Source organism: Desmodus rotundus, chromosome 2 (genome assembly GCF_022682495.2).
Source record: "Desmodus rotundus isolate HL8 chromosome 2, HLdesRot8A.1, whole genome shotgun sequence".
NCBI classification, from domain to species: domain Eukaryota; kingdom Metazoa; phylum Chordata; class Mammalia; order Chiroptera; family Phyllostomidae; genus Desmodus; species Desmodus rotundus.
Window position 1 is genome coordinate 44,159,180 of NC_071388.1, and position 15,869 is coordinate 44,175,048.

Below are 15,869 nucleotides of genomic sequence, written 5' to 3' on the forward strand. Positions count from 1 at the left end.
TCTGGGAGATCTTTGCAGGCATTTCAGGAGGGCAGTCACTTGTAATTCCAGTTATTTGTTGTGACAAATACAAGATAGTACCTATCTTTGACTAACAACAGTATAAAAGGCAAACGGACTGGGTTTGCTAGAATAAAGGTGTTAGTAAGATGGCTGTCACTAGCAGTGAGAGAATCTGCTGTAGACACAGGCTCAAAACCACCAGCTCATGTGCTTTGTTGCATTTGCAAGAACATTCCTGTGAGCTAAGCAGGAAGAAGGCAGTGATGAGCCTGAAGTGACTAGGAGCTTTCACTGGGGAGTGAAGGTTGGAGCACAAAGGAGTGAGTCTTGATAGAGACAAACTCAACTGAGAAGCAAGCTGTACTGGATCCATGGACCACTAACACACACTTAAAACTTGGGGCGGGGGGTGGGGAGTGGATGATTTGTGGGGTTTTTGACAACCTCCACGGTGTGAATAATCTCACCATAGGTAATTTGAAGTGACTAATGTGATGTCACCCAACGGAAGTTGGGAAGAGATGCCCACCACAGACTCTGGTGAGCGGAGCTATAGCAGCCTCCAGAAAATCAGTGGAACTCTGGCGTGATGCTCCAGCAGGTCTCACCTGGAGGACAGGAAAGGACACTGACAGCCACTCAGAAGTCATGCTGCTGAAACCACTCCTCCCGCCCAGCTCTGCAGAGACTGAGCTCCCACGGTCGCCCTTCTCAAAGGTTTCTTTTGAAGAACCTCAGTTTCAGATCTCAGAATAACTTCATTCTGCACATCAGGAAACTGAGACCCGGGGTGGCAGAAATGCTCACCTGGGGGCTACCTGGCAGGGCTGAAATTGGGCTTGCATGGTCAGAAACAAACTCTGAAAGCAAACAGGCAGCAGCTGTGCAGTGAGAAGGCAGTCCACAGATGGCCAAGCCGCATCAAGATGCAACAGACACAGGGCTGGAAAACTACTCCAAGGGGAGTCCAGTCAAAGAAGAGAAAAACAAAGGTCACCAGGGAAGCTGTGCATGTGTGTGTGTGTGTGTGTGTGTGTGTGTGAATTTTACCAGTTAATGTCACATGTGAAAGGAGAAGCTCATATTCTCTTCCAAGTGTTTTTTCCTCTCTCTCTTAATATTATTGCTATGGTTAAAACTTTAAACTTTGCTATCTCCTTACCTCAGCAAATGATTTACACATTTTATTGGAAATCTATTCTCTAAAAACTGTATTTTCATGCTGGTTTCCTCCAGACTAATAAAATGCTGTTTATCTAGCTAGACCTCGAGTAGGTCTCTCCTGCACCTGTCTTCCTCCTCCCTTTCTGCCCACTCCCCTCCTTCGCCTCCATCTGAAAGGACAGGAACACCACCAAGTGAGTTCCCACTTAGCTTTCTAGATAAGCTAATTCACCCAGTTAGCTTTCTTCCTGACTCGTCCTGCTTACAGAGAACGCTCCTCTGGCAAGTCAGGGCAGCCTTCGGGTTTGTTCATGAGGTGCTTTTCTTCTCTACCCAGGTGGCAGATAGATCCTGCCTCCTCTTTACCAACCACTCACCACAAACCAGCTTCTTTGGCAGCCCTTAGAAACTCCCCGGTGCTGTTTGTTGACCCCCATTTTGTAGTGGGTGAAACTGAGGCACAAAGAGGCAAACACTGTTGGGACATGCCACCGGAGTGAGATATGAAATAAGAGTGATTCAGCTTCACAGGTTATTTTCAGAAACTAAAGAAGAGGATCATGCAACAAAAACTGGATCATACCTTAAATGGGCACTGCCTCCCTCCCCAGCCAGCTGTGAAATGAGCCTCTAAAGAGGGACGACACTGACAGATTTAAGTTTCCAATATGATGTCATTTTGTGCTTGCTAGAGGAGGCACAGTGAGCTTGGAAGTAGGTGACCCAGTGGGAGAGTGGAAACAGGGAACCGAGGTGAGAGGCTTGTATGATGCAGACTGGGATATCGCACTCAGAATAATCACCCTGGTCAAGGGTGCACGGACTCCAGGAAAAAGACCCTCAGCTCTACTCACACACAGCTCACCAGGAAACGGTAGGAATGACCTCTTTACTCACGGCTGGTGGGGCCAGAACTCAGGCCTGAGGCTGCATAACTGTGTAAATCCATGTATATATATGTACACACACATGCGGTAGGTAGCCCCTCCCCCCCCTACAGTTTCACTTTCTGCGGTATTGGTGACCCATGGTCAACCGTGATCTGAAAACATTAAGTGGAAAATTCCGGAGATAAACGATTTGTAAGTTTTAAATTAGGTGCCATGCTGAGTAGTGTGATGAGATCGCATACCATCCCGCTGTCTCGTCCAGTGAGGGAATCATCCTCTGCCCGGCACACCCACGCTTCCCACCCTCGGTCCCACAGCAGCCGTCTCGGCTATCAGCTCGACTGTCCTGGTATCGCAGTGCTTGTGTTCAAGAGACCCTTATTTTGGTCAGCAATGGCCCCAAAACACAAGAGCAGTGATGCTGGCACTTCAGACTTGTCAAAGGGAAGCCCTAACTTGCTTCCTTTCGGGAAAAGGTGAGAACAGTACGGGAAGATTTTGAGAAGACAGAGGCCACATTCACAGAAGTCTTATTACACTATATTGTCATCATTGTTCTATGTTACTATGAGTCGTTGTTAACCTCTTAACTGTGCCTGGTTTATAAATTAATCTTTATCACAGGTATGGAAGTATGGGGAAAACCACAGCATACACATGGTCCAGTACCATCCACGCCTTCAGGCATCTATTGGGGATCCTAGAACATACTCCCTCTGTGGAAGAGGGGGGACTACTGTACATTATACACTATTACATATAATTATGTAACCATAATTGAGTGACAAGAACCTTTTACGTTAGGGTGTTTTCAAGACCAGACTTTTATTATAAAGAAAAACTGTTAGCCATAAAAACATTATTTTCTCTCTCTCCCAAAGAGATATGTCCTTTGTCTTGCTTTTGCTAATTAAGAGTTGAAAATTGTTTAAAAGTTTCTTGTTGGCTAAATGGGAGAGAAGACAATAAAATCAACGGAGACTTACACGTCTTGAGAATTAGGGTCTGCTGAGGCTTATGTGATGCTGGGAAAGGGTCTGTGGACGTGTTCATGATTCCACCAAATCTTGTCAACCGCAGTCCCCACCAGGGGCACAATCAAAATCTTGCAAGTAACTAAATTTTTATCCTTAGGAAATGATAATATGGGATCATATTTTCAATACTTAAGAGTTTTGAAAATACTTAGCCAATACTGCTTGGCTCCATGGCCGTCTGCAGGCAAAGGTTTACCAGGTCAAGTTGTCCTCACAGAGTATTCAGGCTGGGAAGGTCCTTGGGAGACCCCTTCATTTCATAAATAAAGGACACTGTATCCCAGGGAAGTGATTTGTCCGAAGACACACAATAGTTTTTTTTTGGACGAGAAGCCATATATTCTAAGTCCTCCCACCCTATCGTCTCTGTTGGCAGTGCCCACCCTAGTCACCCTTCACAGACATGAACAAGTCCTGGTGTGCCAGGGACCATGCCAGCCACCTCAGGAAGACCTGAGTGCCTTTGATATGCCAAGCTGGGAGAGTATCGAAGGTGAATGACACATGGTTTGCTCCCTGCTGGAGCTCCCAAGCGAGTGAGGGTCCCATGGCACTAAACAACAGATGAGCACAGAATGGGGTGAAAACTATCCTTGAAGAATGTACAGGGAACTCTGAAAGCTCAGAGGAGGGGCCGTAACCAGCCTTGAGAGGGTAGAACCTGACCTGCATCTTGAAGGAAGAGTCGACGTTATCCAGGTAAAGAACGGGAGCAAAGGGCATCCATCCTGAAGAGAAAACAGCATGAGCAAGGTTGGGAGGCAACACCAGGTAAGCAGGTACAGGCCAAGCAATCCTGGAGAAACCAAAGGGACCAAACCAAGCTAGAAGCCAAGCTACATGCAGATAAACCTCTGTAACTCTAAGTGAGGCTGCAGTGAGCACAAGGTCAAAGCAAACATGTGCCAGAGCCAAGGAGTCCTAAGTGGGCACAAGGACCGGGCAGGAACAAACAGATCGGGAGAGGCCGGAAGAGGCAGTGAGCCTCTCAGAGATCACAGGAGCAAAAGAGCCGGGCTGAGGCCTGAAGAGGCAAAACAGGCAAACACAGAGTCAGTCACCAGCATCGTTCTCTGGGCTCTCCTTGCCCAGTGCAGCCACCTGTGGTCCAAGGACTAAGCTGGCTTAGGCCATCGGCCACCAAGAGTCTTGTTTCCCTTGAGTTGTGAGCCCTCCGGGACTGTACCTGGACATGTAGGGAGATCGGAGTCTAAACCATCAACAAAACTAAATGCTAGTAAGATTTTATAACTGCTATCCTTTTCCCCCCCTCTCCCTGGACCTGGGCTTTTGCCCTGATAGAAGTTGGACGACATAGCCTGGAGGTTAAGATCTGAGTCAGGGTTCTGCATTCAAACCCTGCCCAGATATTTACTGCCTGGGTGACCCTTGACAAATCTGCTTTAACCTCCCTGACTCAGGTGACTCGTGAACTCTCAAATTTGTTAGATTAGGTGAGAATGGACAGAAAGTCTTTTAACACAGTGCCTGGTAGTGTTCTGTGGTGGGTACTCTTGAGTTCTATTTAAAAGGTAAGCTGGGCCATTGCCCTGGCCTAGTGGCTCAGTGGGTTGCAGTGTCATCCCATACACCAAAAAGGTTGTGGGTTCGATCCCCAGTCAGGGCACATACCTAGGTTGTGGGGTCGACAGCCAGTTGGAGCACACGTGGGAGGCAACCAATAGATGTTTCTCTCTCACATTGATGTGGTTTTTTTACCTCTTCCCCCAACCCTTCCTTTCTTTCCCAAATAAATTTTTTAAAAATCCTTGATTGAGGACTAAAAATAAAAGAAAGGTAAGTTGGGCCATATTTTAAAGGAACTTCGGTATCAGGCTGGACTTTGTGGCAGACTGTATTTCCAAAGACGATGGCAACAAAATCACCAACATGCTCTTGTGATGTGACTTTGACACCCCTCCCATTGAGAGAGAGGCTTCTGTGTTCCCTCCCTTTGAATCCAAACAGCCCTATGACCACAGGGAAAGTGGCAGTGTGTGGCTTCTGAAGCTAGGTCATACCCGGCCTTAGAAATGCTGTTTCTTGGAACACAGCCACCACGCTGTGAGGAAGCACAAGCAACCACATGGAGAGACCACTGTTCCAGCTGACAGCTCCAGCTGAGGTCCCAGACAGCAGCCAGCATCAAGTCACCACAGACATGAACAACTGAGCCCTCAAATAACAGGCCACCCGTGCCTTTGAATCTTCCCAGCAGAGGCCCAGACATCACAGAACAGAGACAAGCCGGTCTCCTGTGCCCTTCCAAATTCCTGAGCCAGTGAGTGATTTTGGAGTCCAAAAATTGGTGGTCGTTTTATGTCACTTAGTTTGGGTTTGTTGCACAGCAATAGATTATCACTACAATTGTTTTAAGGCAGTAGAGGGCCATGGAAAATTTGAGGGTGGTGCAAAAGCAAGATCAAGGTTTCCAGGTCAGAAGGCTAACCCGACTGCAGAGGGTTGAAACCGATGGCAGAGGGACCTGGTAGGAAAGCCCCGGTGCAACACGGCAGCCCCGTGTGATGCAAACCCGAATGTGGGGGTGGGTTGGGGTGGGGGGTTCTTTAGGGGGATACATTAGATGTAGGGGTTGAGGAAAAGAGTTCAAATGACTCCAAGGTTTGAACTGATGGTGAAACCCCTGACAAAATGTGGTTGATCCAGAGGGGGGACTCACTTTTTTCTCAGGTTGGTAGGGGAGAGGAGAGAAAGTGAACTCCGCTCTTAGGTATATGAAATCTGCACGGTATCAGGATAATCTGAGAAGTGTCACACAAGTAGTTAGAAATTCAGGACTAGAAGGTGAACACTGGTTTTGGTTAAACTCTTTAAAAATGGGTGTGATTACCTCGAGATTATGCTGAGAAAAGGCCTCAGCCCACATTTAGGGGAAGAGCAGACAAGAGGGAGCAGTTTTGGTCAGTCATAGAGGCAGAACTCTGGGAAGTATAATGTCACAACCAAGTTCTGGAAAGATGTGATCATGGTTAGTGCCAAGCGCTGCAGAGGTCAAAGAAACAAAATACTGACAACAGGGACCAAAACCAAAAAGGGGATCAGGAAGGGACCCAGGGTCTGAGAAGGGCATTTCCCCCTCTGACCAGAAGTGGCATCCGACACACAAGCCGAAGGCTGCAATAAGACAAAGCCTGCTTATTAGTACATCAGTCTTTAGCCTCCATTCAGGTAGACAATTTCTGGTGTGTCTGGAAAAGGGAAGTAGATAGAAGCTGTTAAAATGAGATGGTAAAACACACATTTCTTAGGGTCTAAAGTGGGCACAGGAACACCTGCCACTCATCTACCTCACAAAGATGAAGTACAGATTAGATTCCTACAAAGTGCTTTGCGTTCCCTGGCACTGCAGTAGATCCAATACCTATCTTTCAGCATCCAAGAGGAACTGCTCTTAGCAGCTGTTGAACTCCACAACATTCCTGTGAGGTAGATATTATCATTGGAGGAGGAAACAAAGGCCACACAGCAAGTCAAAAGCCGAGGCAAGATTAGAACAGGGCCTGCTTTCCGTGTGGGGAAGGCCAGTTGGCTGGATTCCCCTTGTGTCAGTTATAGATTCTTTGATCTGCACCACAGACGAGGCTTGTTTCTGGGGAGGCTGTGAAAACAGATTCACTAATGACCATAAGGTTCTCTGAAACTTATTGACGGGGATATGGAAAAAAGGTGCAGCCACCCAGATTGTAGGAACAATCAAATACATTCCAGGAACAGTGGGGATTCTATGAACAGCAAGGGAGATTAGGGCACTGGGGAAATCAGTCTGGGTGGTAAGGAGGAAGGAAGGACCTTGGAGAGGTGGCCCTGGGCCAGCTGTGCCACACACGGCTTCCTTCTGCCTCTTCACCGTGGGCAGCAGACACAGCACGCAAGGGGCTGGAGGGCAGTACGTGGGCTACTCCCAGGCTGAGTTGATGAGCAATAGAGCAGGACCATGGGGTGGAGGAGATCTGGGTCAGAGCACCTCAGGGTCCCCAGAAACGGTGGCAAGGAGGGGTGATGCTTTGGGAAATATGTTCCTTGAAATCCTGAAGAAGCAGCAGCATCACAATTCTTCTAGGACTGTATCTACCTTTTCCTAAAACTTCAATTTCTTAATACAAGTAAAAAAAGCAACGACGACATTGTCTGAATCGTAGTTAGGCCCTTATTGTAACTTAACAGTGATGGAGTTCAAGATAAACGAAATGGGCCTGGGGAAGGTAACTGGCATTTAGTGAGTGCCCACCATCAGCTACCTCTTCTAATGTTTATGACCCCCTCAGGAGGTAGTGGTAGCCCGATTTTACAGAGACCAAAGAGAGGCTCAGGGAGCTTCAATCCTTTGCCCAAGGCCATGCAGCCTGTTTACCGAGAGCTGGGGTCTGAGCCCTGCCAGGCCTCACGGCAGAGCTCATGTTTGATTCTGTGCACTGCACTGCACTGCCTACTTCCCCAGAGTCACAAGTTCGACTTCAGTCAGGTCTAAACTAATGAGATTTATTGTGCCATGGCCCCAGAGACGACTACACCACAGTAGAACCGGAGACTGTGTAGGAGAGGCACTTACACACGTTTACAATTCACACAGATACAGTGCCCAGGACCAATCCCAGTTATGAGAAGCAAAGTTACTGTCACTCCTCCCCTCCCCAGGGAACCCTCACTCCACACTCTCACTATATTGTGGCTGTCCCATGGACCCCCTCGCTGCTGTGGGGTCCCCCCACCCACAATCCTTTCATCAAGTACCATCCTTCTCCATTCCTCAGAGCCTTAACTCAGTTGGCAAGAGTTGTTAGGTTAACTAGATAAACCAATCCCTGCTACGTTCCCTTCTAGGATATGGGGTTTCACTCAGTTAGGATGTGTTTTGCCACCAACGGGTACAAATGAGTAACCACAGTGGTGGGTGTGCCACGCATCCTGGAAGACTGACGGAGGAGACAGCTTCTGGGCCTTTGGGCATTTCCCCAGATAATCAATCAATGGACTAGGTACTTTTACCAATAACCACGGATGGTTTCACTATTAGGCAGATTAATTCACTTAATTAAATAGATACTATTGTTATGCCCATTTTACAGAGAGGAAACAGCCAAAGAGACGTTCAGTATCCTCCCTAAGTCACACAGCTGACCTGCAGCAGGCACAGGATTCACACCCAGGCCATCTGGACCCTGAGTCATGCTCTGAACTCCCACCCTCATACGACAGGTTAAAAACCAGACATGTTTTTAACATGTTCTTACATGTTTGAACTTTGCTCATCTTCAAAGTACTACTTGATACAATACCCCTACCTATCGAGATGTTTTTTCCACTGCTCAGAACAGTTTTTGAACTTGTCGATTTTGATGCCTTTTACTGCTCCTGTTGTTTTTTGTTTGACCTCTTCCATATCAGCAAAACTTTTCCCTTTGAGGACTTTTTTCATCCAGGGAAACAAAAAAAGTCACTCGGGGCGACATTGGGTGAATAGGGAGGGTGGGGCATGGGGGTCATGCCATTTTTAGTCAAAAACTGCTGAACACTCAGCGTTGTGTGGGCAGGTGTGCTTGTAAATCACCCATCATGAAAAGTGCAAATGTGTTGAAAGAGTCTTCCAAAAAAAAATTCACTGAAGCCAAACACAGCCTCTCACAACAATGCCAGCTGGTACACTGATACTGATGGGCTCCTAGAACACTGGCCTAGCTGGGGAAGCCTGTACCACAAGGGGCCTGCTCTCTAGGAGATAATTCCGTTTTGTTTTTGTTTTTTTTTGTCCCCCCTCATAGTTATCAAAGTGTGATTTGCAGACCCTAGGGATTCCCAGGACCCTTTCATGGGTTTCATAGGGCTAAAACTATTTTCCTAATACCACCAAAATGTTACTTTTTTTTCCCCCACTGTGTTGATATTTGCATAGATGGTGAAAAAGCAATAGTGGGTAAATCTGCTAGAACCTTAGCGCGAATGGAGGCAATGGCAGCAGACTGCACTGAGAGGTACAATATTCTCACTGTTACACATTCTCAATAAAGCAGTCCTTGATAAGCAGTAAAAATGACTAATTTTTCAAAATCTTGACCTTGCAATACTGATCTTTTAAAAACTATCTGTGTGACAAAACGGAAAGTATGCATAAAGCACTCCTGCATATTGGAGTAAGATGTCTCAAGGAAAGGCATCTGTGTGACTGCTGGAGCTGTAAGCTTAAATGGCCGGCCACTTTCTTCATGGCCACTATTTTTATTTGACTGACAACTGTAGTTATTCAGAACTGGGCATTTAACATTCTTAAAAATGAATGAAGTGAGCCTATCACTTCAACAAAAACAACTGACAGCGTTTGTTACTAAAGACGAAATATGACCTCTCAAGCAAAAATCCTGTTTGGAAACCATGTATTTACCATCAGGAGCTTGCAGTGCCCCGTGTTTAAACTGCTGGGAGGAGACTGGACATGACGGGGATGACTGCAATTTTTTTGGTACTGTGCAATGCAACATGTCTGTGTTTGGAAGATCTAACTAGTCCAGTGAGCCAATATTTTCGATGTATGATGTTGATGTTACAAAATCCTGCATTAGTAAAACATGGTATGATGTTACAAAATTCTGCATTAGTAAATGCAGGATTCTAATGTAACAGAATGAAGTTCATTCATATGGTTTCAGACACTATACGGCAACTGGCCTTTAAAAACTACTAATTGTCATCTTGGCTGATGGCTCAGTGGATTGAGCATCATCCTGTGAACCAAAAATTTGCCAGTCTGATGCCCAGTCATGGCACATGCCTGGGTTGTGGGTCAGGTCCCCAGTTGGCAGTATGTGAGAAGTAACTTGGCTGATGTTTCTCTCCCTCTCTCCCCCTCCCTTCCGCTCTCTCTGAAAATTAAAAAAAAAAAACCCAACAAAAAAACCCACTAGTCTGTTTCCCACGTATAATGCACTCCCATGTATACTGCACACCCATATCGCACACCACATTTTTGGCCCAAACTTTCAGGAAAAAATTTTTTGTTTTAATTTTCAATTATTTATTTATATTTAGATATTTGTTTTCTGTAATTTTAGCATTTTAGCTAAAATTTTAGGAATTTTAGCATTTATTTAGCATTTTAGGAATTTTAGCATTTATTTTTGAACCTATGCTATAAGAAATTTTATGAGACAAATAATTACAAAACACAAGAGCCGATACAAGGCATTTCAGGCACTACCCATGTATAATGCACACCCTTATTCCCCCCTCAAAAATTTGGGCAAAAAGTACCCATTATATAGGGCAAAATACGGTAATTGTCAAGTTTTGGTGCAGTATCAAAGAATACCCATAATTATCTGAAAAGGCTATTAAAATACTCTTCTTTTTTCTAACTACATATCTGGGTCAGTCCAGATTTTCTTCTAATACTTTAACCCAAATAATAAATTACATCAGGTTGAATACAGAAGCAGATATGCAAATCCATACGTTCTCTCTTAAGCAAGGTATAAAAAAGATTTGCGAAAACAAAAGCATAAACTATACCATTTTTCTCACTGTTTTGGCTTTATAAAACAGTTATTTTTAATAAAGTGTTATTTACATTAACATACAAATCTTTTACTATTGTTACAAAGTCAATTAACAAATACTTTCAAACTTTCTTAGTTTTAACATGGTAAATATCAAAAGCTCTTTGGAGTCCTCAAGAGTACGTAAGGGCATAACAGGGTCCAGAGACCAGAGTCTGAAAATCGCTTCTGGAAAGCATGAAATGCAGAGAAGCCAAAGGAACACGTCACGCTGCTGTATCACTCTCCAGGTGAGAAAGAACCATGAGTAACACCGTGAATTCAAGGACTTCTCAGCAAGTAAGTCAGGACCCAATTTCTCCTTAGGCTTTACGGCTCAACGACAACCAGCATTAAAGATCGTGGTGAGTGCTCACCTCTTCTCTGACTCAGGCACCTTGTGTATCCCTCCTGGTACTTGCTTATGTGGTTCAGCTGGTAGCGTGAGGCCTTGAAAGCCAGAAGCCTATCTTAATTCTCGCACTTTGCTCAGTACTTGGCACATAGAATGAAAATCAAAAAGGACCTGTTCGATTAGTGAAATGGATTAATTCCTTACTTTGAACTACTAGCAACCTGACTGACTTCTCCAGGGGAAGACCGCCAGCCAACGAAAATGGAGAGTACAGGTTTTTCAATGTTTCTCAGTTCGTTATTCAACAGACACTTTGATTCACTATCAAGCCCTTGTCGGTGAGATTGGTGTGAACCCTGAAACTGTAAAAGTAGGAGCCAATCCAAGACTCGCTCTCCCTGCATCCTCCCCCCACTGCAAGTGCACTCTGGCCTCCCTCTGTGATACCAGGGACACGAGCTCTCTAAAACCAACAGAATGCTTTTAAGCAGCCAGGTTGGAAGAAAAAAGTTTTTAATAAAATGCAGAATATATAAAGCCAACTGCTACATGATCAGGGACTTCATAATTCAATTAGGGAAAAAGCTTTTTCTCCAAATTTAATGTAAGCAATATGTAGGAATAAAGGATGTTGAGTCAGCTGATCCCCTGTGAGCATCAGCAGACAAAGCAACATGTATAAATTATGAAAAAAATTCACATAGCTCAGGATGTTACAGCTTCTTTCTGGAATGCTGCGACTGTCCTGTTAATCCCTCCCCCACAACTGTTCTCTTATCCTGTCGTTCACCCTGCCTCTTCCCTCCCTTCTGACTTTCCTAGTTCTGCTGCTTCCCGCTCTATTCGCATAGGAACTCAGGATTAATAACACTGATAGGCATAAGACATTCACAGACTTGTAAAGTGCTGCCAAAGAATGTGATCTTTTTTCCTTATCTTTACTATGGAAATCACCTATTCTCACTTCCTCATTTTACTAGAGAGGAAACTGAGAAAAATAATATTGTGACTGAAATGTCATACTTTGTCACTGTATTTGTTTCAGGAAAACTGATGCCAAGGAAAACTGGGTGGCCATAGGTAAATGGAGGGAAGAAACAGAGGAATGGTTAAGAAGAGTGTCAGCATCCACTCAACACCATTTACTGAGCATCTACTATATGCTGGGTGCCAGAGGCCCTTTGTTAAAACAGTCAGAGAGAGAAAGCCCTAACTATGTATCAAAAAATTTAACAGATATGAAAGCAGAGCAGAAAAAAAGCAGAAAAAAGAAACACACAAAAGAAAGCAAAATAAATACAGTAATCTAGGAAAATTAAAAACAAAAAACAAAAAACACAACAACAAAGAGAAATCCTGGCAAGGCTCTCTATGAATGCAACAGGAAAGAAATAGAGGAAAACCTAACACATGTATTCTGATTAAAGAAAAAAATGTAGTATCTCACTGCATGCAAAGCTGGGTAAAGACTAAGCAATTCATTCATATTGCAATTTAAGGACTTGTTTTTAAAGAGTGTGTACATTTATTACTGGGGAAGGATTTCTGGTTGACAATTGAATTATTCAAGGATTTTTTTGAAAACTCTTAACCCCTTCACTTTGCCACAAGAGGGTGCACAATTCCTTATTATTACAGTAACCAAGGAAAACCCTCTTAAATTCCTCCAGGCAGCTGCCCACCTCTGCTGGGCACCGCAGCTCGGAGCCTCAGGTATAAGGAGCACCTGCACAGTCAGGTGTGTTAATCTCCGTTCACAAACATTACATCATCTAATTCTAACAATGGATCTGTGAAGACTGGTAAGGTGAAAAGTATAACCCTATTTTAAAGATGAGGAAACACATTCAGAGTCAGTGAAGTGACTTGCCTAAGGGCAGGGAGATCATAATGTTAGAAAAACAAAGTGAAACTAACAGCCTTCTGATTCCCAAATCCCATATACATTTTCCTTATTTACCAATTGAGAGCAAAATCAAAACCCATCCTGCAATTGTTCAGTGCCTGTATCCATCCATTTTACATTTTCTGAGCAGAGAGTTATATGCTGGGCAGGTCAGGAGGCTTTGCTCAACTTCGCAGTGTTAAAGCTCTTTTCTAAAAAGTGTGTGTTAACACCTGGCAGTCATTTTTACAGGTTTCCAGTGAGGTGTGAAGTGTGCTGACATGTCCACAGTACCCTATGGCAGCATTAACATGGATGAGAGTCCTTTTAAGTGTTGCTTACAACAGGGAAATTAACTGTACACTCGACTTTGTTTGGACAAATATTAGGAGATTCAGGCTAAAACATTACTCCAAAGGCCTTCTTTTATGAGACAGTATTGCACAGTGGTTAAGGATTTGAACTTGGCAGCCAGACTACCTGAGTTCAAATCCAGGTTTCGCCACTGACTGTGGGACCTTTGACAATTCCTCAACTCCCATGAGTCTCCGTCTCCGTCTGCCGAATGGAGAGAAGAGCAGCGCCCACCCCGGAGTATAATAGTGAAGACACAGCCACTACGCCCAAGCACACACACACAGTAAACTCTCAAGCTAAAACAAAGAAACAACGTGCTTATTCTAAAAGGGCAGACAAAAATATTAATTATAGTGATTATTAAAGAAAACTATTTTATGTGCTTTATGTCACAGTAAAACTGTGTTTTATGAAAATATGTACCCTTGAAAAGTACATTTAAATCCCTTAAAAATCTATGTGCACAGCAAATTGTACCTTAAAGAATTTAGAGCATAAAACACAAATTGCTAAGGAGTATATGGCTCTCGTATCTTTGCTTTTCGACATTGATTCTCATATCTACAGTAAATCTGATGCCAAGTGCGCGTCAGGAAAGAAAGGCTGACTGAAGAGCTCCGCTGGAAGGACATGGGCCTTCCGTGGGTGAGGGGACGCTCTCTGTCCTGGAAACCCGGAGACTCCGCCACAATCCACAGTTGTAGCTCTTCAATTCCTCTAAAAATCCACCTTTTCTCTTTCCTTCCTACTTCCACGGCTGCAATTCATCTCCTTCCTATCATGGACTCCTAACTGCCACGGAAGTGGGGCTCATCAAGCATTTTTGAATGAGGGACTAAGCGGTGCTGGGAACAGTGACACTAAAGGAGAAGGCTGCAAAGATGCATGGGGGGTGGCGGGGGCAGGAATGGGGGCGTTATTAGTTTACAAACTAGATGCACACACTTTGTTCACAGACCTAGCTCAGCCCTGACTTGGTAGCATGCTAGGTCACTCCACGCTAATTTGATCTGTTACATATCTCCCCCCTCTCTCAGAATGTTTTCCTAGGGGCCGAGTCACAGGCTCCACGGGGACCCCAGATCACCTCTGTCCAGTCCTGGCCAGTTTACCAGGTCAAATTCCCAAGATCATTAAGTCTGGCTGCTCCTGCACCCAGTGGAAGCCGCTCTGGCACCTCTAGGTCTAAAATGGCACTGGGCCTAGCCTCACTAGAGGTCACGTGGGCTCAGAGGTGGGGTGGCCCACACTTTCACAGGTCTGAGTGCCTTCCAGCTCCTTCCAAGAGCCCCAACTGACCTCTTCCCATTCCAAACATCACACTCCTCTTGAGACTGCCCTCTCAATTCTTGTTTAGTTTGGACATCTCCCTTGCCTGACTCCTGTGGGGCAGAGATAAATCCATGGCTACATACCAATGAAAGGTGGGTACCTTTTACAGTTTTGACCTCAGATTTTATTTTATGTCCCCATGGGCTCTGGTGCCCCTTCTGGGGACACGACTTCATATACACATGTGTAAGATCACTTCCTACCCATATGACTGCAGTGTCTTACTGCACCCAATGAAGGACTGCATTGCCTCCTAGACTCCCTTCGGAATGCTGCCACCTGCTTATCCAAGGTGGCTGTTAATTTTATAGTAAAGGAGGCTCCTCTGTATGTTGCTCACAACCAGAAATTCCCATTTCCCATCAGGGGGCACTGTGGAGAGAGGAATCAGTCACCTGATGGCTGAACCCTTAGGAATTCATTTAGGCTTCACCTACAGTCTGCAAGGTTGGACTGCAGGATGTTGGGGACGTGCCTGAGTTTGGCTTCTAGGAGACTGTAATAAGACTCTTCCTTTTGACCCTGATATGCAAAACTGTGCAATCAAAACTGGGTGGCAAATCCATGCCAGGAAGGGCTATGATCTCAGCCATCAAAATTAGAACTAGAAAAGCCCTCCCCAAATGCAGGCAGGACAGCTCAGTCGTAAATACTTCCTATACAGGGCTTTTGATACTTCTCTTGGGATTACAATTTACAAGCCAAGTCTCTCCATGAAAACAGCTATTCTTAATGTTTAGCATTAATTCTTATTTCTTTTTACATAGTGCTTTGATAGGTTCTAAATATACTTTCTCTTTCCATGATGTTTATAACCTTCACATTCTTAGAGGCTGTTATCATATCTCCTTTAATCATCCTTTGGCCAAGCTATACATATTTAGCTCCTTTTATCTGTCCTATGTCCTTCCTTCCAGCAGTGTTGGCTCCTCTTTCAATTCCTTCTAATCTGCCTACATCTTTCTGGAATTGATGCACACCCTCCCTTAAAGAACATTTGAGGCCCTCCCTGTTTCCTAAGAGTTCTCAAAAGACTCCAGTAATAAAAAGGATACTGGCCCAGGAAGCAGAAGTGGTAGTTCTAGTCCTGGCTCTGCTCCAAGCCTCAGCTGCCCCTTCTATAAAATGGCAGTGACACCTCTTCTGATTTGATCAAGAGAACATAACACATAATTCTGCAGATTACAAAGTACTGTGCATGAAGACTATGTGCATATATCACTCATATCATTTTAAAAACATAAAGAAAGAAAAATAAGATTGGAAACGAGTATGTCAAATAATAGTTGTTAAACCTGG

General features: G+C 44.6%; 1 protein-coding gene across 8 annotated transcripts in view; it reads right to left on the reverse strand.

Moving 5' to 3' along the window:
• The window catches only part of IGF2BP2 (insulin like growth factor 2 mRNA binding protein 2), a 153,798-nt gene that overhangs the window by 65,043 nt on the left and 72,886 nt on the right, over positions 1-15,869 (reverse strand). For 2 of the 8 annotated variants that reach the window (XM_045199000.2, XM_071220590.1), the window contains one exon: positions 3,761-3,822. The exons of the other annotated variants lie outside the window; for them this stretch is intronic. In XM_045199000.2, the coding sequence (XP_045054935.2) occupies positions 3,761-3,822 (62 nt within the window). The remainder of the gene's footprint in view (positions 1-3,760; positions 3,823-15,869) is intronic. 8 annotated transcript variants of the gene reach the window in all.